General features: G+C 48.2%; 1 protein-coding gene across 3 annotated transcripts in view; it reads left to right on the forward strand.

Annotated features, from left to right (window-relative positions):
- The window catches only part of SH3PXD2B (SH3 and PX domains 2B), a 137,103-nt gene that overhangs the window by 63,642 nt on the left and 47,954 nt on the right, over window positions 1-25,507 (forward strand). For 2 of the 3 annotated variants that reach the window (XM_032626856.1, XM_032626854.1), the window contains exons 5-8: window positions 1,523-1,614; window positions 9,808-9,833; window positions 17,031-17,165; window positions 21,614-21,718. In XM_032626856.1, coding sequence (XP_032482747.1) covers window positions 1,523-1,614; window positions 9,808-9,833; window positions 17,031-17,165; window positions 21,614-21,718 — 358 coding nt within the window. The remainder of the gene's footprint in view (window positions 1-1,522; window positions 1,615-9,807; window positions 9,834-17,030; window positions 17,166-21,613; window positions 21,719-25,507) is intronic. The other variant, XM_032626855.1, reaches the window with a different exon arrangement.

Here is a 25,507-nt window from a genome sequence, read left to right on the forward strand (position 1 = left end):
CCACAACGGGAGAGGCCACGACAGTGAGAGGCCCGTGTACCACAAAAAAAATTAAAGCTTTTTAAAACTTGGAAAAATAGATCATACAGGTCAAAATACCTCTGAAAGTGTTGTAGAAGGTACCACATTGGAGACCCCCATCTATCTTTCCATTAGTCCATCATAACCCAATGCTAGGGTTGGAAAATCACTTTGTGAGGGGGTAGCTTTTAGAGGCTTCTTCTGCGGAAGATACAAGACATGTCTCTTCCACTCCAGACTCAACACTCAGCATGGCAAGAAGGCACACGAGAGGCACCAGGGAACTGAGCCCTATCTGCGGAGAGAGCAGGGTCCCGCCTCACTCCACAGCACGCCTGTGTTGTTTAAATTCACGCCTCTGCACTAGCCCTCTCCCTGCACAGTTTATAATAGAGTGTGTGCACGAAACAACCCTACTGCGCTCAGATTTGCATCCTCAGAACCTGTGCCAGAGGGGGGCTTACGTAAACATTTGTTAAACTAAGCTCTTTATTCATTTTGGAGCCATGTCTTTGTTTCAACTCCTTTCATAATGGGATGTACCCTATAATTCTGTCCTGTGTCCACAGAAATCGGTGCAGTGCTGGGCATAAAGGAAATGTCTATTGAATCACTGAATGAATACCTGTTAGTAGAGAAACCAGCATAATAAATGCCTGGGCCCACTTCGTGCCCCTCACCACCTCCTCCAGCCCATTGGCAGGGACAGATGAGGCTCCTGTAACTGATGAGCCGAGGGGGCAGATCAACATGGACTTGGGCATTGGGACGTCCCGGGTGTTTCAACCTTTTGTTAATCTGGGAACTTCTAACTTTTACCCAAATCATAACATAGTCCCTTCACTTTAACACTTCAGATCCATGAGTTGGGACGTGCAGACATGTTGGAAATAACCTAAATGTTCACCGGTAAGCAGCTAGTTGAATAAAACATGAGATATCTATCTGATAGGCACCAGTATCCAGTAGAGATGGTGATGTAGAAGAATAATGACATGGCATGAAATTCACAATTTTTATTTTTATTGAAGTGTAGTTGATTTACAATGTTATATTAGTTTCTGCTGTACAGCAAAGTGATTCAGTTATACATATATATATTCTTTTTCATATTCTTTTCCATTATGGTTTATTACAAGATATTGAATATAGTTCCCTGTGCTGTACAGTAGGACCTTGTTCACAATTTATTGCTTTGTCTAAATATGTACATATTATTTGTCCAAATATGCCTGTAATATATATGTGTGTATATATACTGTGTGTGTGTGTGTGTGTGTGTGTGTGGTCCCCAAACCAGCAGTGGCAACATCACCAGGGAACTTGCTAGAAATGCACATTCTCAGGCTCCACGCCAGACCTACTGAATCTGAAACTCTGGGAGTAGGGCCCAGCCCCCCAGGTGATCCTGATGCCTGCCCAAGTCTGAGGACTCCTGACTTAATGGCATTCCTGACACCCCTTCCCTTCCTTTGGGCTCACCTGTGTGTCTCTTCTCCAGGCCCTGATCCAGCTGCCCCCCTACATTTCTCAGTGTGATGAGGTGCTGCAGTTCTTTGAAACGAGACCTGAGGACCTGAATCCCCCCAAAGAGTAAGTTGGTTTGTGGATCTCCTTAGAGCATACTCTAACAGCCCTCCTTCCTGCTGGGCCGGCCAGCCCCAGGAGGAATGGGAGGAAAGCTAAGTAAAAATTAAACTAGATTACATCAGTGGAGCCCCTGCCGGGCCTCACTTCATGTAGTCTTCGTAGTGACTGCAGGTAGCCATAGCTGAGTTTTACAGGTGAAGGAAGCTGGCTGAGTGCACTACTGAATTCCCTAATGCCCTGTGTTTACCCACCATACCTGAACAGGGGAGACGGTGAGCCCTTGAGGCAGAGACTGTGTGCCTTATCCTCAAAGGTAGATGTGCCCAGGACCATCAGGGATGTGAGTGAGTGACTGACTGAGACCTGCTCAAGGTCCCATCGCTAGTGAATGACGGGGCCAGGGTTTGATCTCACTTCTCCCCGCGGTGGACAGGCTGCGCTCCCAGATGCCAGGCAGTGCATCTCCCCAGCCCTGCAGTGCACATCGCACAGAATCTCAATACCACCCGCCTGCTGGCCTTTACACACCAAGAGTTGATGGCACCAACAGCTGTGCCAGCATGAAACACTGACTGATGCATGATGCTTTTTTAAAAGCCCTTTTCGGGGAAAGGCATCATATACGTCTGCAGAAAGAAAGGATCTGTCTAATGGAGAAATCACAGTGGGGGAGGAGGACACAGACCACAGGTGCTGGGCTGTCCTGAGTCACAGGAGCAAGAGCTGGCAGGGTTAGGAGTCCACTGGGGCCCCGTCAGGAAGGGCTGAGAAGTGCCAGCCAGGCGCTGTTATGGGAGAAGTGTGAACTGGTCCTCTTAGTTCTGAGTGTAACTCACTGCCCAGGACAGCAGTAATGACCCAGGCTTACATCGGTTCAGCGTTCACGTGCTAAGCACTTTATGTAGGCTGAGCTAGAAAAACTCATGTTGTTTTCTAGAAGTGAATCTGGTGAACTCACAAAGCTTACTTTTTAAATAGACCTGTAAGGAAAGCAGCAAAGAGCTTTAACACATGAAATCAGGCCATTTATATATATACACGCGGCTACATGCAGAATCAAGTTCGGAGATCACAGAGGGTGAGCTGATCGCTCAGGACTAATGGCTTAACTACCACACAGGTGAAACTTTCTACAGTCAACATATTGCAATAAATACCATTTCCTGTGACAAGCACGGAGTAAGTGAATACAGCTTCTCAGAGCCAGCACACAGAAGCATGGGAATGACATTCCGTAAGGGACCACAGTAAATCTTTTGAATCAAAACATCGCAAGGGAACGTCTTGCCAACACATGAATTTCTTTTGAAAAGATACAGAATAAGTGTAAATCTGCTAATGGGCCTGCAGCCCATCCTGGCTAATATTTCTGTTCTTGGTGTCTTTAGCATTTGTGCCTGGTAAACAGTCCCCAGCTTTTATGGACATAACAAGACATGGTGATAAATTCTCAAGGGACCTTTGTCTACAGTGCTCCCAGGCAGTCAGGGTTAAACTGCTAACTCAGGCTGGTAGCCCCTGGCTTTGATTCTAATTTCTAGGTGAAGTGAATCAAAGAATATGGAGCTTAACATATTCAGTTTCTACTTCATTCTATCACAAAACTGCCAGGTAGGAGCTGTCGTTCCCATTTTACAGATGAGGAAGTTGAGGTTCAGAATAAGGAAAGAGACTCGCCCAGGGTCACACGGGTTGGAAGAGGCGAGGTGGACCTTCCCCAGGTCTGCCTGAGCCTTCACATAAACTCTGTGTGTGTGCCTCCCACAGAAGGGACAACTGGGCTTAAGAGTCTGGGTGAGTTTGGGTTTGCATTTGGGTGCATCCAGGTTCAAATCTCGCCTCTACCACTCATGGGCTGTGTAGCCTTGGGCCTCGATTTCACCCCTTGTGAAATGGGAATAGCAGTGAGCCTCACGATTACAATGGTGATGGAATGGCTGCCGCAAGTAAAAATTCCAGGCACCTGCCAAGCACTCAAAAAGTGGTGGCCCATGGTATTTTTCCCTCTCTGGATACCCAACTGTAGGTGTTTTTACTCCCAGAGTTGTTCAAGACGTCCAGTTGATGGACTTTCACAAGGAAGGTTGCTTGGCCACTTTTAAGCCGAGTGGTTCCGGGCAGCCTGTTCCCCACCCCTGCGCCTGTCTCCTGTCTCGTGGTGACATCTAGATTTTCTTCTACCTCGTCTCAGCCTCCCAGAGATCTTAACTTTGGGGAGGATCGTGGACCATTTGGAGAATCCAATAAAAGCTTTCTTTCTTCTCCCGAGAAAAATGCCCCCTGTTTCAGGAGGTCCTCAATTGTGCCAAATCCCGTTCAGGGACTTGAGGTTAAGAATCGCCGCCCAGGCGCCCCTTCTGAATGTTAATGCTCAGATGTCTTTGGCCTCCTGCCTGGCGAGGATGGTGAGTGGGTCCCCAGCTCCGAGCAGGCATCAGCCCAACTTATCGACAGAGATGGGAGAGAGCCAGGCCAGGGGCAGCCCGCTGTGCTTGAGAAGAGTCCAGGCACCTTCGTGCAGGAAGGAAGGACACTGGGGAACATAGGGTGGGAGCCAGCCCTCTAGAGGAGCCGGCATGTCAGGGAGGCTGTTTGGGGGCTTTGTCATGCTCTCTGGTGGCCACAGCCCCACATTCCCTACTTGCTGGCTGGCTTGGGCTTCTAGAAGGAACATAGGACTGGGAATTCTAGACCCGGCGCTGTTCCCGGTCCGGAGCACCAGCGTTGTTCATCCATTCAGGAAATAGGTATCGAGGACCTGCTGAATGCCAAGCCCACGGGCTGGGCACGGGGGGACAAAGAGATGACATGGCAGATGCAGTCTGTGCCCACAGGGAGCTTCCAGTCTGCTGGCCAGACAGCCAGCTGTTCCACCCGGGCAGAGCAATCCCCTCCCCTCCCCTTCTGCCTCGCTTACTTCATCTGTGAAATGAGACCACGTCACCTGCCCCACCCACATTATGGGGTTATTGGGAGACTGAAATGAAATAATGGTGGGAAAATTAGGACATGCTCAGCAGCTAGTTTTCTGGAGTTTGGGGGCTGAAATCGTGGTGAGCCCCCCTGGGTATTATGCTTGATAATTCAAAAGATAGACCTGTTCCCCAGTTTCCTGGAGTTAGAGTTTTGTTCCTATACTTTTAAGGTAAATCCATTTCCTCACTTCTTCAATGGGAATAATAGTACAGTCGTCCCTCATTACCGGCAGGGGGGTTGGTTCCAGGACCCCCCATGGATACCAAAAGCCACGGATGCTCAAGTCCCTTATATAAAATGGCATAGTGTTTGCACATAACCTACGCGCATCCTCCCACATACTTAAAATCATCTCTACGTTACTTATAATACCTGATACAATATAAATGCTCTATAGTTGCCAGGCACACAGCAAATTTAAGTTGTGTTTTTTGGAACTTTCTGGAATTTTTTTCCTGAACATTTTCAATCCGAGGTTGGTTGAATCCGTGGATGTGGGACCCACAGTCACTGTGAGGCTTGAATCTATGTGTGTGAAGTGCTGAGCACAGCGCCTGGCACATAGTAGGTACACAGTTTTCACATCTCCTTGGCTGCCAGGGCCAAGATGCATGGGTTCTGCGATCTTTTATGAGATGGTAAGAGAGAAGCTAATTGGTCCGTTTGATTGTTGTACATCACTGGAAGAAGTGGGTACCATGTGGAGATGCTTGTTCTCATAGGGGAGGACCAGAATCTTTCATCTCAGGCCTTCCAGATGGCTCTCCTTTCCCCCACATCTCTGGGCGAAAACCAGCAAAGACAGGGTCAACCATTCAAGTGTGTTAACTCGCCAAACATTTCCCACAACTGCCACCCACACTGAAAGTCCAGAAAAACAAGCCTAGTTCCTGCCTTTGGGGCCTTAGGGGCCAGTGGACATTTTTTGTGCTTTTTTTTTTTTTTTTTTTTTTTTTTTTCCGGTATGCGGGCCTCTCACTGTTGTGGCCTCTCCCTTTGCGGAGCACAGGCTCTGGACGTGCAGGCTCAGCGGCCATGGCTCACGGGCCCAGCCACTCCACGGCATGTGGGATCCTCCCGGACTGGGGCATGAACCCGCGTCCCCTGCATCGGCAGGCGGACTGTCAACCACTGCGCCACCAGGGAAGCCCTGAGCTATTTTTATTATTGATTTGTACAGGCTGTTTATATAGTAAGGAATTAGCCTTTTCCGTATTTGTGGTAAATATTTGTCCCTTTTATTGTGCATTTGTATCTTGTTCCTGGATTTTATGATGTACGTAAGTTTTATATTTTTGTGAAGTCAAATCCAGTGACCAATTTTTTAGTTGTGATTTCTTTCATTTGCTTTCAGTCTAAGAAGGACAGTCACCATTCAGACACAAGATAGTTCCCTTAATTTTTTTCTAGTTGATTTATGCTTTGGGTTTTCTTTTAATATTTACTCATTAAATCAATTAGAATTCATTTCAACATTTGGCATGTGGTGAAAATCTAAAGTTTTTTCCTCTGGTTAGAACCTTTTGACCGGCTAGAAGAAATCTTATTGCTCCATTTATTTAAAAACAAAAAAGACCACAATCTGTAGTGTTTAATGATCACTTCCCTTTCTTCCTTCAGGAATAATACAAGAGAAAAACAGCACCTGCCCTCAGAGGGGCTTCTATACTGGTGGGAAAGGCCATGTGAGCATGTGGATACGTGTGGCCTGTGCGTACACGAACACATGCACAAATAGAACATCCACTAAAAATACAAAACACAGCCTAGACTGTACCCCAAGAAAGCACAAAGTAACAGCTGAGATAAGCTAACCAGCATCCTGCTGAAATAGATGTATTTAGTTCCAAGAGGCTTCCTGGAAGGAAAGGGACGTTTTCAATCTCTTTGTGTGTTCCCCTCTGTGTGACCTTGGACAAGTGACTTGACTTCTCTGAGCTTCTCTTTCCTCATCAGTAAAGTGGGCATGGCTAACCTTGCTCTCATCTTGGTTAGGCAATATCCTGCTCATAAAAGGTAGTGATAGTGTCAGGCACATGGCAGGTGCTTACCTAGTGATGCCTTCCTGTCCTTAAGCCGGCCTTTGAAGGAAAAGGGAGGGAGGGAAGGAGGGAAGGAAGGAAGCGGGGAGGAGGGAAGAAAGGAGGGAGGGAGGGAAGGAGGGAGGGAGGAAGGAAGGAAGGGGGGAGGGGAGGGAGGGAGGAAGGAGGGAAGGAGGGAAGGAGGGTGCTGAGAACCCCAAGGGTGGCTTTGGGGCCACAGCAGGCAGCTTCAGCTGGGCCTCGGTTGTTTAGGCAGTAATGAATGGTGAGGGCAGGTGCTCAGTGAGGTTGGTCCCTTGGTCAGGATTCTGATACTCAGACCTGAGTTAGGGCTTGTGATGGAGACTGGGAGTCTTTCCCAGCAGTTTCTAAGGGAAGAAATGAATGGTGCTCCTAGAGGAGCACCATTTCGCTACCATTCCTGGGTAAACTTGAGATCACCCTAAGCATGTCGCACAGAAAATAACGTGCCTGCTTGAGCTCACACAAGCTGCTGCTTGAAACCAAGAGCCCCCTGCTGCCCCTCACCCCCGTGCTCCAGCTAGGGCAGCGAGACAGCTAGCAGGGGTACGCAGTAGTGTGGGAGCTGGGATTTCGGGTATCCCAGACCATGGCTCAGGCCGCAGCCTGGATGGCAACGAGGGAAGAGGGCTTTACATGGAAGTAGACTTAAGAGACCTTTGCTGGTGTGTCCTGGAGCCAGCAGCTAAGAGGCAACTTGCCCCACAGGACAGTCCAGGGTGTGGTCAGGAGAGTGAGCTCCAGCCAGGCTTCCCGGGTTCCAATCTTGGGAGAGATGCCTCACCTCTCTGGCCCTCAGTGTCTCCATGTGCGAAATGGAGTGACCCTTAAGGGTTGATGTGAGGGTTCTGTGGGCCAGTCCAGGTAGCATTCTGACCAGGACGCTGTCCACAATGAGTGGCAGGAAATGTGAGCTGGGATATTCCACTGTCACCCTCCCCCTCCCCTGCACAGGAGAATGACACTGAGTGCCACTGGGTAATGGCTGGCCCAGCCCAGCCCCTCCTTCCAGACACACAGGAGGGCAGCCCCAAGCTCCAGGGCTTGGCTTAGCTCCCTGCTCCCCCACTTTCGAGGTTACACTGAAAGCATTATTACATGGTGGTTAAAAATCCAGACTCTAAAATCGGACACTGAATAGACATTTCTTCAAAGAAAATACAAAAATGGCCAAGAAGCATATGAAAAGATGCTCAGTGTAGCGTCCTTAGCCATCAGGAAATGCAAGTTCCAACCACAGTGAGATACCACTTCATACCCACTAGCATGGGTAGAATCAAAAAGACAGATAGCAACAAGTGTTGAGGACGTGCAGGAACTGGAACCTTCCTATGTTGCTGGTGGGAGTCTACAATGGTGCAGCCCCTGTGGAAGACAGCCTGGCAATTCCTCAAGAAGTTAAGCCTAGGGACTCCCCTGGCAGTCCAGTGGTTAGGACTTGACCTTCCAATGCAGGGGATGCAGGTTCGATCCCTGGTCGGGGAGCTAAGATCCCACGTGCCTCGGGGCCAAGAAGCCAAAACATTAAAGCAGAAGCAATATTGTAACAAATTCAATAAAGCCTTTTAAAATGGTCCACATCCAAAAAAAAAAATCTTAAAAAAAAAGTTAAGCCTAGAGTTACCATATTACCTAACAATTCAATTCCTACATCTGTAATCAAGAGAAATAAAAATATATGTCCGTACAAAAACTTGTGTACAAAGTTCATAAAAGCATTATTCATAATAGCCAAAAAGTGGAAACAACCCAAATGCCCATTGGTTGATGAACAGATAAAGCGTGGTTTATCCACACAGTGGGATATTATTCAGCCATAAAATGGAATGAACACTGATATGTGCTACAACGTGGACAACCCTTGAAAACATGTCACATGAAAGAAACCAGTCACAAGAAGCCACCTATTATATGGCTCCATTCATATTAAATGTCCAGAATAGACAAATCCTTAGAGATAGCAAGCATATTAATAGTTGTCCAGGGCTGGAAGGAATGGAAATGGAGAGGAACTGCTAAGGGGTACAGGGTTTCTTTTGAGAGTGATGAAAATTTTCTGGAATTTGCTGATGGCAGTAGTTGCACAACTTTTTGAATATACTAAAAAACAGTTAATTCTACACTTTAAAAGGATGAAATTTATGGTATGTGAATTATATTTCAATTTTTTAAAATGGAGATAGGCCTGGGTTCAGACCCTGGCTGTGCTTCTTGCAAGCTGTGTGACCTTCGGCAAGTTACTTAACTTCTCTGTGCCTCATTTTCCTCATCTGTAAAATGGGCACCAAGAGAGTACTTATTTCCTGTGGTTATTATGAGTATTAAATGAGTGAACTAAAAGTGCCTAGCAGGGTCCTAGCACAGGGTAATAACATTTATTAGGAATTTTGTAGTATTAGCTAATGTTACTGCTGCCACAATATCTATCTCAACCCAACCATCCTATCACCTCCCTATCACCTCCCTTTACTTTTTATAACATCGGAAAGCTTTTTACTAACGGGATAATTTACTTAAAAGTATGTTGTAAAACCTGCTTTGTAACATTTTGTTCATAATGCAGTTGTGTGTATAAACTCTGACGTGGTTGACAAGTTTATGGGAGCGATTACTCATTCTGTATGGATTCTAGCCCATAATAGTGTCCTCTGTGTCACCGTGAGGGAGATGTGCAGGGTTCACTGCTAGCCAGATGTCTCCCTGGTTTTAGTGTATTCCACTCACCACCGAGCGCTTCCTGCTCCAATTGTACAGCTCAGGGCACTGCTCGTAAGTGCAGCAAGGCCTCCACCATGCCTGATGAGGTGGGCGTCAGGCTCAGTGCAGTGTGAGGTCCTAACTCCTGTTTTCAGACTGCATACCCACCTCTACCCCCTGCCTATCAGCTCCTCCCCAGAGCCCCCTACTCTACAAATAGAGTGGAGATGCTGGTCCCCAGGGCACCAGAGCACTTATCAGGCAAAGGGAGAAAATTAAAAGGAATTCTTTTTTTTTTATTTTAAAGAGTCTAGGTCCCTGGGACTGGCTTGGATTTTACACTCATTCACTGGAGATGTTGTGGGATGGAAAATCTCAGTTTTCTAACGGAATAACTCATAGCAATACAGAAAAGATATTGACTCATTACTCTTTCCCACCCCTTTTCTTTCCTGTACAGGGAACATGTTGGGAAAAAGAAATCTGGTAAGAATATTTTCCGTTTTCTCCTACTCATTTGATGTTTAGCTTACCCCTACTGAGCGATGTCCAGGCCCTGGGCACTACGTGGGGGATACAGTGATGTGGATGGATGGATGGATGGATGGATGGATGGATGGATGGATGGACGGACTCTGAAAGACATTCGGGGCTGAGGGGACGGCGTGCAGGCTGGGAGGTGCAAGCATACAGTCGATTTGGACCTGATCCATTTGCCAGCCTCGGCACCAGGCCTGGCTCTGTGCTTCCTTCCATCAGCCGCTGATCTGGGCGGTGACAGCTGCTCTTGCAGGCAGCTCCCATACTCACTTCACTCTCCCCACAGTCAATTCTCTTCCTTCCTAACACCCTTTCCATTCCCTGGACAGCAGGACCCTTATGTCAAAAAAGAGAAGGTGAGAATTTGAATATGCACAGAGGAAAGATTTGAGTTCTCACAGGCCTGGGGTTGATAAGCTTAGATTCACAATCGCCCAGCTTTGTCCTCCTGCAACCCAAGAACATCCTGCACATCTGCAAAGGCCCTAGCCCATACCACATCTGGAGCCAATGTGGTCTTCAGAGCTTTCTGGAATTCTAAATTCTTTATCTAGAACTCCAGGAAGTTTGAGGAGGTTGATAAGGATGGGTGGAGTGGAGGCCAAGCAGAGATTCCAAAAGTGGAAAAGGATGCCTTCTCTCGTGGGCCTCAGTTTCATCATCTGTAAAATGGGCATAAGGATAGTAATCTACCTTGTAGGAGTATCAGAGGATTCATAATAATATGTATAAAGCACTTAGAACAGTGCCTGGCATGTTGTAAGAGACACGGGTTTGTGCTGTTTTTATGCTACTGCTATTAATTCAGAACACACAGGTGTTCTTGTCCAGCATCAGCAACAATTCCAAATTCAACAACTCTGGTCCCTTTACTGCTCCCTGGGTACAAGGCCCGTGGTCAGCTTTATGGGCCCCAAGGCCACTCCTGCAAGGAAGAGTGGAGAGGAATTGGATTTATTCGCCTCAAGGTATGGCATCTGGAGTGAACTCCGGTCTTTTCCCAACCAGTCTGTTTACAGCTCTGCTTTCTAGCTTAATAGGTACTGGCTGGAGCCGTGGCATCCTGCTAAAGCTACAAATAGCCCTTGAGCCCTGGGGATAATGATATGTTTCTTAGAAAAGAGCAGAGAGGAGAAGAGAAGCAGACAGTCTTCGTCTGGTCACAGAGTTTCTGGCTTTGAGTGTGCGGAGACTTTCCCGGAGGGGACGGGTGGGAGGGAGAGAGGAAACAGACAGCTCTGGTTTGTGAAAACAAAAGTATTCAGTCAGGACAGGCTTGATGAGGGGACTGGTCTGGAAAAGAGAGAAGAAGCTCTAATTTGTGGTGACCACTGTTACATCATTCACCTGCAATGATGGGGGATGGATTTATTTATAGTTCGACTGGGTGGAAAATAGCATCTTTCTTCATTCAGACTAAGAACCCATGCTGGGACTTGCCTTATTTTTTTTTTATCTGACCTTTGAACACTTCCTTTATGTTAGAACAAGCCTCCTTGATTAAATTGAAAAAGGATTTAAGGTTGACAGCCCAAGCCCTGAAATTTCTGTGTGAGAATTCTGAGTTGACGAAGGCTTATCTCGCTCCAGAGTTTCCCTGTTGTGGCTGACTGCCTGGCTGGTTCCTGCAGACTTTGGCTAATGTGGTCTCAAATCCTGCTTATTCTGCAGGAAAAAAATCTTCCCACCAAAATTTCACAGATCATGTGATTATTTAAGGAGCACCTTTTCTTCCTGATTTTTCTACCCTTTGCTTATTGAAATATTCTCTTGTTTACTGGCTCTTTCCGCAAGACTGGCAGTATAGTGAATTTCTAGGAAGAAAGGCCTATTTTATCATTACTCATCATTTTAAAAATTCTGTGGTAGATGAGGAACTTTACCTTCGGGGAATATTTTATGTTTGTTTGGAGTTTTTTTGTTTTTTGGCCACACTGCATGGAATGCGGGATCTTATTTCCCCGACCAGTGATCGAACCTGAGACCCCGGCAGTGGAAGTGCGGAGTTTTAACCACTGGACCACCAGGGAAGTCCCATGAATATTTCATAGCACTTCCTTAATGATAAAATCACCCTTACACTGTCAAAGCTCCTCCTTTCTCCTGGACTTTTCCTTCCCTCTTATTCCCTGCTGGACCACAAGAATGACATTTCTCATCTAGGAATACTTTGATTTCACACTTGTAGCTCCTAGAACTTAGTTCTATCTGCATCAACTTTTAGCTACTGCAATTACTATGCATTATAGAGCCCGGTTGCAGTATCACACTCCACCAGTAGATGTCTCCACCTAACACCTAAATGGTCTATGTAGCCTAGTTTGAGACTCCTAGTAGATCAAATGAATGGTGTTTTGATAAGTTGAGTGCTCTGGATAAAATGAAGGCAACCTGCCCTGGAAGAAGTGGTCCTGAAAAGGCAACTCCATGCACTCTTTTCTGAGCCACTTAATGGCAGGAAACTAGTCTAAAAGCTACTGTTGGACTTCCCTGGTGGCTCAGTTGGTTAAGAGTCCGCCCTCCCAATGCAGGTGGCCTGGGTTCCATCCCTGGTCAGGGAACTAGATCCCACATGCATGCCGCAACTAAGAGTTTGCATGCCACAACTACGGAGCCAGCAAGCTGCAACTAAGGAGCCTGCGAGCCACAACTAAGGAGGCCGCCTGCCACAACTAAGACCTGGCTCAACAAAATAAATAAATATATATTTTTAAAAAAAAACAGTGCTAACACATTCTTATAAAAAGTAAATAAATAGAAATAAAAGCTACTGTCATTGGGGCTTCCCTGGTGGCGCAGCGGTTGAGAGTCCGCCTGCCGATGCAGGGGACTCGGGTTCGCGCCCCGGTCCGGGAAGATCCCACATGCCGCGGAGCGGCTGGGCCTGCGCGTCCGGAGCCTGTGCTCCGCAACGGGAGAGGCCACAGCAGAGAGAGGCCCGCGTACCAAAAAAAAAAAAAAAAAAAAGCTACTGTCATAGAAGAACAGGAAGGATATGTAAGGCTCAGACCTGGCCCCTGAGCAAGTCTTGGAAGAAGTGCCAGCCCTGAGCCCTGTGCCAGCACCTTATGTGCTCGTGCCAGCCTAGAGTCCTCAGCCCTGTTCCCTGCCCTCCTCATTTCCTGGCTTCATGTCTTGTTTGCGGTGAGTCCCCCAGTTCCTTTCCCTGCTCATAGTTAACCCAAGTCAGTTGGCAACTTGGTTAGGAGAGCTGGTGCAGAAATGAATAGATCAGCCCATTGATCAGAATCCTGGGAATTGTATGTGGTACAACTGGGCCACCATTAGTTGTTAAAACCGGGTAGCAACAATTGAACTTTTTGGACAGAGTAACCTGGCTTAAGTGGACCTTGACTTATCCAAAGTCTCTGTCCCTTCTTACAGGCAAGAAGTAGTCTTTGGTTGCTTGTAAGATAGACAGGTGCCTGCCAGGAACTCAGCACTGTGTGTTCTCAGGAGGAGGCCTGAGCAGTGTAGGGCAGGAAGGGTTTCTAGATGCCTCCATTCATCCTTTGTTCATTCACGCCACAAATGTTCATTGAGCCTCTGTGCTGAGTGAACAGGACAGACACAGTTATTCATTCAATGCTTATTAAGCACCTACTGTGTGCCTGACAGTGTTCTAGGTCCCCGGGAAATGCAAAAGGTGTTCCCACCACGGGAACACCACGTGGGAAGTAACCTCACGGTCTGGTAGAAAAGACAGATACGTAAACAAAACTAAATGTTGTAAGTGCTGTGAGAGGAGGCATTTGAATGTCTCCCTGAGGTTGGAAGTCACTTAAAGCTGTTTTAAAATATTCGTTCTTTCATTCAGATATTTACTGAGGCTTTGTAGATGCCATTCAAGTTCTAGTCCAGGGGTTGGCAAATGTTTTTTCTCTAAAGGTCCAGATAGTAAATATTTTAGGCTTTGCAAGCCCCATGCAGACGCTGTCACTAATAATAATTTTTTGTTTCCTCTTCCTTTCATTCTCCTTCTCATTCTTCACAAATCTTTAAAAGTATAAAAACACATTCTTAGCTCCCCTTGCACAAAAATGGACCATCTTTGTGACTTCTGAGCAAGCTCTCTGGCTGCAGTATGATGGACGGACTGGAGGGGCAGGATGGAGACCAATCACGGGGTGTCCCGCCTGCACATCCCTGGCCACAAGAAGCCTTTCTCAGACCCTGGCGTAGTGAGGATGTGGGTGAAGCGAGGTGATGGAGTGCTAGCAAGAAGGTCCTCCCACATCAGACCCATGGCTCTGCGGGAGGGGATCCTGACGGTTGCCACAAGGGGCAGCAGAGATTCCCCACACGTGAACACAGACACCTCCTGGCCCCTCGAGCCCACTGCCCGCCTGCCTGGGAGACCTGGGCTGTCTCTGGCCACTAACCCGGGCATCAGGCTCAGCTTCCAGCCTGACTGTGAAGTGGGTGCTTCTCTCCACTCTCCAGTTCTTTGTCTCCAGTTGAGGCATAGGGAAGCATGGCTACCTGGATGCAGCCCACGTGAGGTTAAAACAGAAGGGCAGATGCATTCCTGGGGTTCTGAGCCCTGAGGCAGATTATATTCTGGGATAAAAACTGTGGACCCCAGTCTCTACGTATTGCATTCACTGGGGAATGTGTCCCAAGCTCACAATGACCAGGACAAGTAACCAGGAGCCTCCAGCAAGCCAGCGTCTGCCTGCACTCATTCACATAAGAGTACCTCTTAGAAGCACAGTGCCGGGGGGGTTAAGGAGACGGTCAAGAGATCACTGTCTAGAGGGACAGCAGAAAGGGGGCAGTGACCAGCCTGCTCTGGGGCCACTAAAAGATGTAACCGCTGAAGTAGCCGGGCTGTCTTGGGCGGTCTGTCATGCTTGAGGCTGGAAGGAGATCAGCTCTGCGGCCTGACCTGGGTGGGAGGTGACAGAGGAGGAGAAGGCTGGCAGTAGTGAAGATAACCCTGAGAGCTGCAAAGACATAAGACTTGGGGGGCGGTCATGGGGACCTGTGGGGTAGGAGAGCAAGATCTCAGACTAGCCTTCCTTCCTAGCATCTTTTCTTTCCTCACCTACTGCCACCAGGTGGACCTGGTTCAGATCTGGCCTTGTCACCAGGTAGCGGTGAGATCTAAGGCAAGTCACCTGATATGTCTGAGCCTCTGTTTTCTTGTCTATAAAATGGGGGTAGTAATACCCACCTTCCAGGGCAGTTGTGTCGAGGTAGTTTATGTACAGTGTATAGCCTGTGATAGGCATTCATGTGGGGCTACTTCCCTCCCAATCTGCTTCTGAACCTTCATCCCACATCTTCCGTCTCTTTTTTCTCCTCTCTTTCTCTCTTCTCATGCTTTTTCCACTCAGGGTGCAAGGGGCAGAGTTGCCCTGGGGCCCTCCCATTTCCCTCCATTACCCTCAGCCTGGGAGGGTGAATGGCTAGAACATGGTCACAGAGCCAAGAAGCGGTGACCCTTCTTCACCCGGCTGCAACGCCCTGCTCTGATTTTCCGCATCAGAAATAGAGAACGCATGGTTCTAACAGAGGGCTTTTGTGCTGCTTCTAGATGCCAGAGGCTGGGGTGCAACGGCGTGCTGGTAAATACTTCACGACCAGCTCTCTGATGGGAAGCCCTGCTTTGTGGCATTTGCCATTTTCCATGGTGTAAATACTCCCACCATGGCCAATTTCAATAAGATACTACCCAACAGAGTTGGGAACAGATGCACAAAATCGGCTCATTATGGGTGTATTTGGACACAGAAATGTATAAATGGATATTTCAGTGGTTTATGGAAACAGTAGAAGGGAATCCTTTGAATCAGGACTTTCAGAAAACCAGGGCCCAGTGGCCGCAAAAGCCAGACTGCCTTCCCATCATATTCAGCCTGCTTCTCTAAAAGTGCTGCCCCCTCTCTCTGGAGTGTCTGAACTCAGATGTCCCTTTACTCATCCATATTCTGTGATATCTTTTCATTTACTTATCAGATATGTCTTAGTATTTAACCAGGGCCACACGGCGCTGCGTCCTGTGGAAATGGCCTCCCCAGGGGCTCCTCTCCCCAGCTGCCCCTGCCCTGGTCCAAAGCTACCATCATCTCTTGTCTGCAAACACCATGTCCTCCATCTGGTCTCCTGCTTTTTTTCTTGCCAGGCTGTCATCCAGTCTCCATGTGGCAGCCAGAACTGTCTTTTTAAAGATGTAAATCTTGTCATTCCCTTCTTAAAGCCCTTCAGTGGCTTTCTACTTCAGGGTTTCAAAAAATCCGAACTTCTTGCCTTGGCCCAGCATGTCCTGCCTGCTCTGACCCATGCCTGCCAGGGTGATCTCATACAGGACCACCCTCTGCTCACTCCTGGACTTCAGCCAGTTCCTAGAAGGCTCCAGGCCCTTTCCCATCCCACAGTCTGCCTGTACCACTCTGTCTCCATTCTCCTCATGCCTCCTTGCCTCAGAGGTCTTTGCTTTATGTCACCTCCCTAGAGGGGTCTTGCTGACCACTCCATTTAATGTAGCATCCTTTTCCCACTCATTCTTTGTCTGGCATCCTGGTTGTTTCCAGCAATGCGTCAATCAAAAACTAGTATTATCCTGTATACTTAGCGATCATGTATACTTGTGTACGTGTCTCTCTCCCCAGCTAGACTGAGCTACTTGAGGCTAGGAGTCATGTCTGTTTCGTTCACTTTAGTATGCCCAGCATCTAACAGAGTGTTTGGAACATCACTGGTGACTTCGTGAATTAATAGATGAGTGATTTGGGATGGATGGATGGCAATGGATAGCTAGACAGATGGATGTTTGGTTGGATGAATGACGAATGGATGTTTAGTTGGGTGGACGATGATGGGTGAATAATGGCAGATGGATGAATGGATGGATAGATAGGAATGGATGAACTTTCCCACTACGCTGTCAGCTTCTTCAGGGCAAGTACCACATCAACTCTGAGTCCTTAGTGCCTAGCACAGTGCCTGCACAAGGACAGGCACTTGGTAAATTTTGGTGGTTGAGTGAGCAAATGAATGAAAGAATAAATGGATGAGGTGACCCTGAGACAAGTCCTGTCATAGCTTCTTTCTCTATTTGGAATGTCCTCCTGACCCACCCCACCCCCTGGCTCCTGTTCCTTCACACATGGGTTGTGTGTTGGCATTTTGTATCCCCAGGGGGCGACCTGACCTCGGTGGACCCCATGGTCCTGGAGCAGTACGTAGTGGTGGCAGACTACCAGAAGCAGGAGAGCTCGGAGATCAGCCTCAGCGTGGGGCAAGTGGTAGACATCATCGAGAAGAACGAGTCAGGTAGGAGACCTAGACCACCTCCCTTCCACCCTACACCCTCACCAAGCCTCTGGGACAGGAAACGCTTGGGAGTGCCAAAGCTGCAATGGCCAATCCGGGCTGCTCCGTTTCCACGGATCTGGTTGATGGCCTCCTAGAAAGCTGGCCTTGTTTGATCACAGTGCTTGAGTACTCCACGTGGTCACCTGTTGGGTCAGGTGTTATCGACTTGTCCTGAGGCTCACATTTTAGGAACATTCCTTCTGGTTTCAGAGTACTTGGAGACACGGAGTCCAGCATTCCACTGGAGATTTGCTCTGTTGATTTGCCTTTGGCTACCATGGGAGTCCTCATGAAGGTTCTGTCAGCTGTGGGCTCTGGTGGGATGGACACACTGCCTCAGCCCACCTGCCCTCAGAGGGACCACTGGTCACATACAGGCAGACCTCAGAGATATTGTGGGTTGGGTTCCAGACCGCTGCAATAAAGCGAGTCACGTGAATTTTTTGGTTTCCCAGTGCAAAAAAAAGTTACATTTATACTATACTGTAGCCTATTCAGTGTGCAGTAGTCTTATGTCAAAAAAACAATATACATACCTTAATTTAAAAATACTTCATTGCTAAAAAATGCTAACCGTCATCTGAGCCTCCAGCAAGTCGTAATCTTTTTGCAATAGTAACATCAAAGATCCCTGATCACAGATCACATAACAAATATAATAAGAATGAAAAAGTTTGAAATATCGGGAGAATTACTGAAATGTGACACAGAGACACGAAGTGAGCAAATGCTGTAGGAAAAATGACACCAATAGACTTGCTTGATGCAGGGTTGCCGCAAACCTCCAATCTGTAAAAAACACATTATCCGTGAAGTGCAATAAAACAAAGCACAGTAAAACGAGGTCTGCCTGTACACTGGCCGGGACAGAATGTGATGTGACGGAGACACTTAGCCTGGGTTTCCACCTGAACTCCGCATTTCACAGCCATCCAGGTCACTTCGTTGAGGAGGCTGCTTCAAGGATTAAATGAGGCAGTACATAGAGAGCGCCTAAGCCTGTTGTTTGGCACATAGGTACTCAGAAATGTGTTTCCTTCCCTTTTGCCTTCTTTAGCCGCAATAGGGCATTGGTACCATTGAAGACAGAGAGCAAGGAGCAGGGGATGAGTGGATCCTCTCCAGGAAAAAGTGGCATTAAACCCCCACTGGCTTTGTTGTAGCTAAAATGTGACATTGACTAGCAATATTAGTGGGCCAATCTCTGTGATACCCCAGTGGCTAGTTAATGTCCAACAAACAGGGAAAGACTGTTTCCGGCAGCCTCTGGAGCATGTTCCCATTAGTCAGGAGATGAGCATTAGCCAACCAAAGCTTCTTGATTACACAGTACAGCAGTTGTTATCCCTGCTTCACAGCTGAAGACACCAAGACTCCAAGTGACTCAGTCACTCAGCCCAGATCTTGTGACAGGTTGCCGAGCTGGAGTTCCTAACCAATTCCAGCTGGCCCCGAGGCCATGTGACGTTCTAATTCCTAGAAATGAGTACAGGCAGTCTGTGGGTATGACTGGGATGCTCTGTGGGGATGGAAGAAGGGAGCACCCACCCACCCCCACCCCGCTTTGCTTTGCCAGCTTGAGCGACGTCAGGAAGAACACGTTGCTGGGAGAAGGGGAGGAGGCAGGATGGGGTGGGGGCCAAGCCTGGTGTGTCCAGAGGACAGCAGGGAAAAGGCATATGTCCAGATCTTCAAGTGGCCAACAAACTGAACATTTGTTTTCAATTACCTTTTACTTACCCAAGTAATATATGGATATGTTCTTCTTGAAAAATTAATGATAAAGTTAAAATCTATTTTTTTCCGCTAGCTTCAGGCCTAGTCCCCTTTCCAAACCCAGACTGCCCTTCTATCAGTTTGGGGTGAATGCTTCTTGATAACTGTATACACAGATGTGTATAAATATGTGTACAGGGATAGGACTTCCCTGGTGGTGCAGTGGTTAAGAATCCGCCTGCCAATGCAGGGTACACGGGTTCGAGCCCTGGTCCAGGAAGATCCCACATGCCACGGAGCAACTAAGCCTTTGCGCCACAACTACTGAGCCTGCGTGCTGCAACTACTGAAGCCTGCACACCTAGAGCCCGTGCTCTGCAACAAGAGAAGCCACCGCAATGAGAAGCCCGCGTACCGCAACAAAGAGTAGACCCCGCTCGTCGCAACTAGAGAAAGCCCGTGTGCAGCAACGAAGACCCAGCGCGTCCATAAAGAAATAAAGAAATAAAGAAATTTATTTATTTTTTAAAAAACTCTATACAGGTATATATGTATGTACACAGTGTACACATTTGTACACATGTGTGTATACATATATGTGCACGTGTGTACATTTATATAACTGTATGTACACACATACATACACATCGTATTTCATGCGTCTATATTATAATTTTGTAGGTTTTTTAAGCCCAGTGGTGTATCATTCTATACATTTTGACCTGCAACATGCTTTTTCTTAAGTCAACATTTAGCTCTTATTCTTTTAACATCTGCATACTATGTGAAAATATGGCATACTATAAGCCATATCTTCCTTTAGTATGAACAGTATATCTGTGTGCACATTGGTGAGTGTTTCTTTAGGTTAGATACACAGAAGACTGCTGGACCATAAGATACGCGTACTTTAAATGTTAAGATACAGCCAAATGACCTGCTTCCAAACTGTGGCCATACCAATTTACTCTCCTTCCAGCAATGCATGAGGCATTTGTGCCAGTAGTTAAGAGCTGAGGCTGTGAAGCCAGATGGCCTGGGTCGAATCCCGGCTCTGCCACTTTCTTTGTGACTTTGGTCAAGTCACTGCCCCTCTCTGAGCTTGGCTTCTCCATCTGTAAAATGGGGCAGTAACAGAATGCAGCTCACAGGCTGCTGTGAGGACTCAGCCCATCAGTAGTAGATGCGAAGCACTGAGACAGTCTGGCGCATCTTTGCCGTCATTGCTGTTGTGACACGTTCCTTAATCCCGCACGGATACCTACAAATAGGAGTCCTTAGGAAGGCATATATGGCATATTTCTGATTTCTGGTTTTCTGCAGGTTTATTAACCCCATTCATTCACGCAGACACACGCGCGCACACACACACACACACACACACAGACACACACTCTTCCCAGCCACCAAAACGTGTATTTTAAAAGGTGCGCCCAGTCAAGTAAAGCAGAAGGTGGCTTCTACCTCAGGGAGCTCAAAAGCAAAGGCCTCCCTGTAAGACCGGGAAGCTAGTCCAGAGTCTGCCCCTTCCTTCTCTTCTCCTTTGGGGTCTCCGGGGCCTGGAGGTTTGTGATCTTGGGGAGCAGATCCTATTTTTCCATTTATGCAGTGCAGAGCCAGCTGGGCCCTGTATTAACTTCCTGTGGCTGCTATAACGAATTACCACAAATTCAGTGACTTAACCCCAACACAAATTTATCATCATATGGTTCTAGAGATTAGAAGCCCAAAATGGGCCCCAGTGGACGAAAAAAAAGGCAGTGCTGGGGCTGTGTTCCCTTCTGCAGGCCTGGGTAGCATCTGCTTCTTCGCCTTTTCCATTCTCTAGAGGCCAGCCACATCCCGTGGCTCGTGACCCCTTCCTCCACCTTCAGAACCAGCAGTGTTGCCCCTCTCTGTACCTTCCTTCCTCAGCCACATCTCCCCCTGACCCTCCTTCTGCCTGCCTTGTGATTAAACTGTGCCCACCCAGATAAGCCAGGATAACCTCCTATTTGGGAGCTCAGCTGATTGGCAACCTTAACCCCATCTGCGACCTTAATTCAAGCCCTTTGCCATGTGCATTGTTATTCTGCCTACCACAGGCTCCATGAGAGCCCTTTCTCTAAAATGGGAGGGCCTGAGTCTCAGTGAACGGCCTCTCAAACTGTTATATCTGCAGCCAGATGTACCTTGACATGAACAGACGCAAAATCAGTGTCTCAGATAAGCTATTAGGGCAGTGGTTTCAGTATCAGAGAGCCCTGGGTGCAAGTCGCAGCTCGGCCGTAAGCCGTGTGAACTTGCACGGGCCTTGCCTCTTGGAGCCTCAGTTTCCTCGTCTGTGCAGTAGGGATGATGATGTGAAGATGATATAAGATAATGCAAGTGAAATGATTAGTGCCTTGTACACCTTAGCGAAGGGAGCTACGTTCTTTACTCTCATCCTTTAGGACAACATTTCTCCCCACCCCCATCCCCGACTCCCCTCCACAGCCCCGTCCCAGGCTCAAGAGCAGGTTTCCTCTTAGCCTGTCTCTAGCAGTTAGCAGTCAGCTCACATGGGTAGTTGTGTTCTACTAATAAAATGGTGACTTTTGAGCCTGACGCTGAGCGTTGGCTCCTGTAGCGGCTGAATCTAATATTATATTCTGACGCCCGGCCCTCACACCTGACCCAACTAATATCAGTCTGCACTCTCATTTTCCCAGGTTGGTGGTTCGTCAGCACCGCTGAAGAGCAAGGCTGGGTCCCCGCAACCTGCCTCGAAGGACAGGATGGGGTGCAGGATGAGTTTTCCCTACAGCCTGAAGAAGGTAGGAAGCAGCCGGGGCCTCGGGCTCACTGGGGAGACCGTGAGGGCCGGCGGCACCCAATCCCTTCCCTTCAGCCTCTGCCTCCCAGCCTCCTAGACTAGAGCCTCTGGACATGAAGCCAGGCCCTGGGGCTGGGGCAGAGCAAGCCCGCCCTTTCTTAGGGGCCTTGGGGAGCCAACCCAGGTGAGCCTGGCTGGAGCTGGGGCCCTGATACCTCCATGGGACCTCAGTGGCGCCCAGCCAGATCGCTGTCAACACCTCACTCTTCCTCCCTCGAATTATCCTGATGGCCAAGGTGCTGGGGCTGCTCCAAGCTCATTTACAGGACATCTGAAGCCATCCGTAAAGATTTCTGCTTTGTCTGCTTTCTGTGTTGGTTTAATGGCCCTGACTGGTGTCAGGATCAGAGCTGACCCTCCTAAAGAGTGGTTCCGGCTGTGTCAGAAATCTTAAGGCTCAGCCAGCTCCCCTTTCCCCCCAGGAGCATTCCTCAATCTAGGCTATGAGTTCACTTTAGCTAATAAACAGGAGGGTTTTGGAATCAGACCTGAATTTGACTCTCACCACCGAATTTGAATTTGTACCACTTACTGGCTGAGTGGTCTTGGGCCAGCAACTTAACCTTTCTATGCTTCAGCCACTTCCTCTGAAAATGGAAACGATGGTATCTACGTCATGGGATTTTTTTTTTTAATTAAATGAGATCCCACATGCAAAGCACTTGGCAAAGAACCTAAAACAATGAATAACTAGGAACAGTTATTATCATAGAGCTATGCCTTACCTAGGGTTGAATATTTGGGGCTTTTAGTTGACTGTTTAGAAAACACAAAGCCACTTGAGTATGTATTTAACAGAAAAGAGGGTAAGGAGAAGGGATATTTCTATGCTCAAAGGTTAGCCAAAAAAAAAAAAAAAATGCATATGTGGTTTGCATTTAGTTTTATTGCAGCCAGCACCCGCAGAGTCAAATGCCTTTTGTTTTGCTCTGCGTTTGTGGGGCCCACCAGGCCCTAGGGGCGGCGCTAATGAGGAGAAAGTGCAAAAATCAACTCAGATTAAGGGGTAGTCATGTGCTGCGTGGAAACTATAGCTCCCTTAGACAGTTAATGATTCCTACCACGGGGCGTGTCTCTGTAAGGGACTGATTATTGTCCCCATTTTACAGATGAGAAAAGAAGCTCAGAAAGTAGAGACACTTGCCCGGGGTCACACAGCTAGAAGATGGGAGAGAGACCACATTTTCCTAAGGGTTTGTACATTTCTTCCCCCTGCCATGAGGGCTTCTCTTAGTGCCTCTTTATAATCATGCTAGGAATAGCATTGTGTCTATTGGGTGGCTCTTCACTCAAGTTCAAGGTTAGTACTCAGGAATTTGGTCCTTCTGAGACGCCTGGGGCGTGGCATAGACGCAGAAATAATTGCTCCTAAGTGGGAGCACGGGCTTGGTGCCGCCTTTGCCTCAAGACACTGGAACTGCTTTCTTCTTACCTCTGCCTTCTGCCCTTCGCCTCTACATGCTGCCCATCCAGTCTCATGGAGATACTGGTCTCTGCCCCAGCCCATGGGCCGCCGCCGGACTCTGGGGGACCTGTATGCCATCAGCTGGCGTCAAGGTGCCTACCTCAGAGTTTTCCTCCCCGCTCGGTATTCGGAACTGGGTCCCTGCATCTGCATGCTCTGGGACTGCCCGTGCCTGTTGCATGTGAGAAACGGTGATCTGGTCTGTACCGTGTGTGTTGGCATGTAGGTTTGGGAGGAGGGAGCTTAGGGTGTTTGTCAGCCTGGGGCCCTAAAGTTTCCCAGGGTAAAAAATGATGCCTGGGGGCCCCTGTAATGCTGAGCCAGTGACCTGTTCCCTTCATCAGGTGCATTTGAGTGGCCAGGGAAAAGAAACCCACGTCAAACCAGCTTAAGCAAAAGGGAAGTGTATTGACTCATGTCATTGAAAACCCTAGGGTAGGGTCAGCTTCTAGCATGGCTGGATCCAGGAGCTTGAAAATGTCTGCCAACTGAAGAAAAATGCCCAACCTAGAAGTTGTGAGTTAAGTTTTATACAGGCACCTTATTGAGGACTCTAGCCTGGGAGACAGCCTCTCAGATAGCTCTGAGGAACTGCTCCAAAGAGGTAAGGGAGGAACCAGGATACATAGGAGTTTTGGGCTGGAAAAACAAAACAAAACAAAACATGTAGTCTAACATCAAAAGATTACTGCTAATCACAAAAAACAGATAGCTTTTTTTCTATATAAATTTATTTATTTTATTTGTTTTTATTTTTGGCTGCGTTGGGCCTTCGTTGCTGCTCACGGGCTTTCTCTAGTTGCAGCGAGCGGGGGCTACTGTTCGTTGCAGTGCGTGGGCTTCTCATTGCAGTGGCTTCTCTTTGTTGCAGAGCACAGGCTCTAGGCATGCGGGCTTCAGTAGTTGTGGCTCGTGGGCTCTAGAGCACAGGCTCAGTAGTTGTGGCGCATGGGCTTAGTTGCTCCATGGCATGTGGGATCTTCCCGGACCAGGGCTTGAACCCGTGTCCCCTGCATTGGCAGGCGGATTCTTAACCACTGCGCCACCAGGGAAGCCCCAGATATCTTAAGTCATTGATTTTAGTGCTTTTCTATGAATGGAAAGATGCAAGAATCTGGTCTCATTGAAATGATTCCTTAGGTATGCATCTTAACTGTCTGAGGCCAGTATCCAGAGCACAGAACGCTTCTTGTTTTCCTCCATCCCAAATGCCCCTCAGGGTGCACTGTTGGGGGTGACTGCAGTGGCTCATGGCTTGATGGCAGGCAACATTCTTTGTTTACTGGCGTGGCAGGCAACATTCCCTTTCTACCTGTCCTTGGCACCTGAGGCTTATTCTCGCCACCTTCAGCTCCCATTCTCTACCTTGCTGGAACCACTGTCTCGTGGTGACAGTAGTTCCAGGCACCCTTCAGGGGCACCCACCAAAGAAAATGCTTCTCCTTCAACAAGATCAGTTGGTTCCAACTGACCCAATTGGGTCATATGCCATCCCTGAACTCATCACGGTGGCCAGTCACTTTGGCCAGGCCAGCGTTATGCACCCTCCCCATCCCTCTGGGTGGTGGCGAGGTCGGCCTCACCCAAACATGTGGCTGGAGGCTGGCAGTGCCACCAGAGGCAGGGCAGATGAATGGCAAGCAGGCAGTGTTACCCATCACACAGTCTACAAGTTCTCCCGCTTCCCTTTGTTAGGGAACCCTGAGCATCCTATGGAGCCCAGAGAGGGTCTCTGGTTGCTAGAGAATCCCCAGGAGTCCAGGGCCTGTAGGACCAACAGTGCTTAGTCCAGAACCCAGGCAGTGCCCCTTCTCACCTGGCCAGACAAAACTTCTGTGCATCCACGGGGTTGAGTTGCCCCCAACACCCTTCACAGCACCCACACCCCAGCCTGCATCTGTGAGTGAGGAGAACAGCTGACTGCGCTGTATACAGAATGTGTGCAGCTTGAGTCAGCTCAGCCCCCACAGAGCAGGTCAGGGGGCTAGATCAATAAATAAATAAACGCCCTGTGTGTTTTTCCGCCTCCCTCTGCACCAGCTGGGAAGGCCACAGACAGCCTGTGGTGTTTTCCCAGCGAGGGAGAGAGAGGGGCAGCCCGGACACACTAACTATCAACGTCAGCCCACAGCTGGCTCAGTCCCTCCCTGCGGGCTGCAATGTAACCAAAACAGGAAAGCGGGCCTATCCTCACTGGCTCCCCTGGGACACTCATCTGTTATCTGTCTCAGCAGTCACTGCTGACAGTGTTGGGGATGGGAGCTA

The sequence above is a fragment of the Phocoena sinus genome, chromosome 3 (genome assembly GCF_008692025.1).
Source record: "Phocoena sinus isolate mPhoSin1 chromosome 3, mPhoSin1.pri, whole genome shotgun sequence".
NCBI lineage: Eukaryota > Metazoa > Chordata > Mammalia > Artiodactyla > Phocoenidae > Phocoena > Phocoena sinus.